Source organism: Diceros bicornis, chromosome 16 (genome assembly GCF_020826845.1).
Source record: "Diceros bicornis minor isolate mBicDic1 chromosome 16, mDicBic1.mat.cur, whole genome shotgun sequence".
Classification (NCBI taxonomy): domain Eukaryota; kingdom Metazoa; phylum Chordata; class Mammalia; order Perissodactyla; family Rhinocerotidae; genus Diceros; species Diceros bicornis.
Genome location: NC_080755.1, coordinates 40,050,568 through 40,054,861, shown reverse-complemented (window position 1 = coordinate 40,054,861; position 4,294 = coordinate 40,050,568). Strand labels below are relative to the sequence as shown.

General features: G+C 58.9%; 1 protein-coding gene across 1 annotated transcript in view; it reads left to right on the top strand.

Moving 5' to 3' along the window:
• The first annotated feature begins 1,126 nt into the window (after window positions 1–1,126).
• Window positions 1,127–4,294, top strand: part of SKOR2 (SKI family transcriptional corepressor 2) — a 33,111-nt gene continuing 29,943 nt past the window's right edge. The window contains exon 1 of the mRNA XM_058556572.1: window positions 1,127–3,724. Coding sequence (XP_058412555.1) covers window positions 1,127–3,724 — 2,598 coding nt within the window. The remainder of the gene's footprint in view (window positions 3,725–4,294) is intronic.

Below are 4,294 nucleotides of genomic sequence, written 5' to 3'. Positions count from 1 at the left end.
TTTTACCTCAGGCCCAACCCCCGGCTTCTGATTTTAATACTTCCACAGATTACCTAGTCTGTGGATTATCCATACCGTGGAGCATCTTTCCCCCATAAAGATATACGGATATCTACATAGATCAGAAAAAGAAATGTCATAAAAAGTGGTTCACCTTACAACTAAATTTGCCTTTTAAAGCCCACCAATAATGATCCCCAAGAATTGTTTGTTTCTTTGCACTGTTTCAAAGCTTAACATACTTGCCTGTACTTATTTGCTCATTGCCATGGAAATGACAGAAAAACAGTTTTTAAATGTCTACAAGTCTACATCTTCATCTTTTAAGCCACCTATCTGGAACCAGAACCACTCAGTTCAGCAAGTGGCTTTTCAAACAATTGAAAGTGAATCTCCCTATTTTGGTGCAATCATGCATATGGCCTTGTATATTTTTCCAGCTTTCCAAAAAAAAAGAATTCTAATTGTAGTATCAAACTATCTAATGGCAAAGATCAGGGAGAAGGGATTTCGTTTTGCTTTAATGAGCTGTGTCTCAACCAGTAGTGAATTTCCCCCAAGGAAACCACAGATACAACAAAAATCACTTTTTAAAATGTTTGGGTTTATTTTTTTAACCAAAATCAATCTATTTTCAAGCAAATGAGAATGGTCTCTCTTTTAAATTTGTTTCAATGGTCAAGCCCCAATTTTCCATAACTTTTATAATCTGTACTAGTTACAACTGTCATCATTACTTCCTAATTTCTAGCAGGCATGCCATATTATTCTAAGAGCTTCTATAAATCGGAGATAAGGTCTTGAGTTTCTTGGGAAGTGACTGGTTTTTCTTAACATATAGTTCATTTACTTTGGATGCTTAGAACAGGAAAAAAGTACTTCCAAATCTCTGCATTTCCAAAGAGCGAACTTGAAGAAAATGAGAGATAACTGCCTTGTGTCTGAAACTTGCCCAGTGATAATCATGTCTTAAGCAAAGCAAGAAAGTTATTATAATTCTTCAGTTAGCGACTCAACCCACCCCTCAGTTTTAGACTGAAAAGGCTCTAGTCAACGCTTTCTCCTTTCCCTTCCAGTCTCCCAGCCAGACCCGGAGGGCTCGGCCCGGGCTTTCGCGGTGGAGGAAATGGCTTCCAGCCCGCTGCCGGGGCCCAACGACATCCTGCTGGCATCGCCGTCGAGCGCCTTCCAGCCAGACGCGCTGAGCCAGCCGCGGCCAAGCCACGCCAACCTCAAACCCAACCAGGTGGGCCAGGTGATCCTCTACGGCATTCCCATTGTGTCGTTGGTGATCGACGGGCAGGAGCGCCTGTGTCTGGCGCAGATCTCCAACACTCTCCTCAAGAACTTCAGCTACAACGAGATCCACAACCGCCGCGTGGCGCTGGGCATCACGTGTGTGCAGTGCACTCCGGTGCAGCTGGAGATCCTGCGGCGCGCCGGGGCCATGCCCATCTCGTCGCGCCGCTGCGGCATGATCACTAAGCGTGAGGCCGAGCGCTTGTGCAAGTCGTTCCTAGGCGAAAACAGGCCGCCCAAGCTGCCCGACAACTTCGCCTTCGACGTGTCGCACGAGTGCGCCTGGGGCTGCCGCGGCAGCTTCATCCCGGCGCGCTACAACAGCTCTCGCGCCAAGTGCATCAAATGCAGCTACTGTAACATGTACTTCTCGCCCAACAAGTTCATCTTCCACTCCCACCGCACGCCCGACGCCAAGTACACGCAGCCAGACGCAGCCAACTTCAACTCGTGGCGCCGTCATCTCAAGCTCACTGACAAGAGCCCCCAGGACGAGCTAGTCTTCGCCTGGGAGGACGTCAAGGCCATGTTCAACGGCGGTAGCCGCAAGCGCGCGCTGCCCCAGCCAGGCGCGCACCCCGCTTGCCACCCGCTCAGCTCAGTCAAGGCAGCCGCTGTGGCAGCGGCAGCTGCGGTGGCTGGAGGCGGGGGACTGCTGGGCCCGCACCTGCTGGGGGCGCCCCCGCCGCCGCCGCCGCCGCCACCCCTGACCGAGCTGGCGGGCGCGCCGCACGCCCATCACAAGCGGCCGCGCTTCGACGACGACGACGACTCACTGCAGGAGGCGGCCGTCGTGGCCGCCGCTAGCCTTTCGGCCGCCGCCGCCAGCCTCTCGGTGGCCGCAGCCTCGGGCGGCGCCGGGGCGGGCGGGGGTGGCGCCGGGGGCGGCTGCGTGACCGGCGTTGGCGCCGGCGCGGGCGCTGGCTCGGCAGCTGGCGCCAAAGGCCCACGCAGCTACCCGGTCATCCCGGTGCCCAGCAAGGGCTCGTTTGGGGGCATGCTACAGAAATTCCCGGGCTGCGGGGGGCTCTTCCCTCATCCTTACACCTTCCCGGCCGCAGCTGCTGCTTTCGGCTTGTGCCACAAGAAGGAGGACCCAAGCGCCGCCGCCGAGGCCCTAGGGGGTGCGGGCGGCGCGGGCGCTGGGCCTAAGGCCGGCCTGTCGGGCCTCTTCTGGCCCGCGGGCCGCAAGGACGCCTTCTACCCGCCCTTCTGCATGTTCTGGCCTCCGCGGACCCCAGGCGGCCTTCCCGTGCCCACCTACCTACAGCCCCCGCCGCAGCCGCCCTCGGCGCTCGGCTGCGCACTTGGGGAAAGCCCGGCCCTGCTGCGCCAGGCCTTCCTGGACCTGGCCGAGCCCGGGGGCGCGGGTGGGAGCGCAGATGCTGCGCCCCCGCCGGGTCAGCCCCCTCCGGTCGTGGCCAACGGCCCGGGCTCCGGCCCCCCGCCTCCTGCGGGGGGTGCGGGCGCTCGCGACGGGCTCTTCGAGTCGCCCCCGGGCGGCAGCGGCGGGGACTGCAGCGCGGGCTCCACGCCGCCAGCCGACCCCGGCGCCGTGCCCGGAGCAGGGGCCTCGGTCGCCGGAGCGGGCCCCGCGGGCGCCCGAGTGCCAGCGCCCCACCATCCGCACCTCCTGGAGGGGCGCAAGGCGGGCGGAGGCAGCTACCACCATTCGAGCGCCTTCCGGCCGGTGGGAGGCAAGGACGACGCAGAGAGCTTGGCCAAGCTGCACGGGGCGTCAGCGGGCGCGCCACACACGACCCCAGCGCATCACCACCATCACCATCACCACCCGCACCACCACCACCACCATCATCCCCCGCAGCCGCCGTCGCCGCTGCTGCTGCTGCCCCCGCAGCCCGACGAGCCAGGCTCTGAGCGCCACCACCCGGCCCCGCCGCTGCCCCCGCCACCACCGCCCCCGCTGGCCCCGCAGCCGCACCACCGAGGCCTTCTGTCCCCCGGGGGCACCAGCTGCAGCTACCCCAGCGAGGACAGCTCCGAGGACGAGGAGGACGAGGAAGAAGAGCAGGAGGTGGACGTGGAGGGCCACAAGCCCCCAGAGGGCGAGGAAGAAGAGGAGGAAGGTCGAGACCCCGACGACGACGAGGAGGAAGACGAGGAGACGAGGGTCTTGCTAGGGGACCCTTTAGTCGGAGGCGGCCGGTTCCTCCAGGGCCGAGGGCTGTCGGAGAAGGGGAGCAGCCGGGACCGCGCGCCGGCAGCCTCGGGCGCTTTCCCACTCGCCCTGAACTCCTCCAGGCTGCTGCAGGAGGACGGGAAACTGGGTGACCCCGGTGGCTCGGACCTGCCCCCGCCGCCGCCCCCGCCCCTGGCCTCCCAGAAAGCGAGCGGCGGCAGTTGCAGCAGCCCGGGCAGCCCGGTCCACCATCCATCACTGGAGGAGCAGCCCTCCTACAAAGATGTAAATATCCCTTTAGGCTCCTTCAAGCTAATTATTATTATTTAAATGCACCTTTAGGCTGAATCGGTTACATATGCGCAGGAAAGATGAATCACCAGATTTCCCCACAGAAATGAAATATTCAGTGTGTTTGGGAGGGCTTCTTTCCTGCCAATGGTCCTCCATAAAAATGTGGTTTCTGGCTTTCAAAGGCTTTGGGGCCTCTATTCCTTTCTATGTTTAAGTTGGCTGGTTGTAGAAGTTGGAAAATTGACCTAGTCCTTCCTCTACTCCGCCAATCCCCTTTGCTCTCTGCCAATTGTTCCCCAAAAAGCAGTGGGACCACAAAATTGGAGCAGTCTGAATAATCCTGTCCCCTTTCTTCTCTATAGTTCAGCACCTCCCTCCACCATGACCAAAAAAGATTGAAAATACATTAACTTCAAAAGTTAAATTCAGTTTTATTTGAACTGCTTTGCTTTGATCAAGGTTGGAACCCCAGAGCCCTCTAGCCGTAATGGACACATCTGTAAGACGTTGTGTCCAGTAAAACAAAAAACAGACTCTCCATCAAGACGGTCTTCTCCCAGA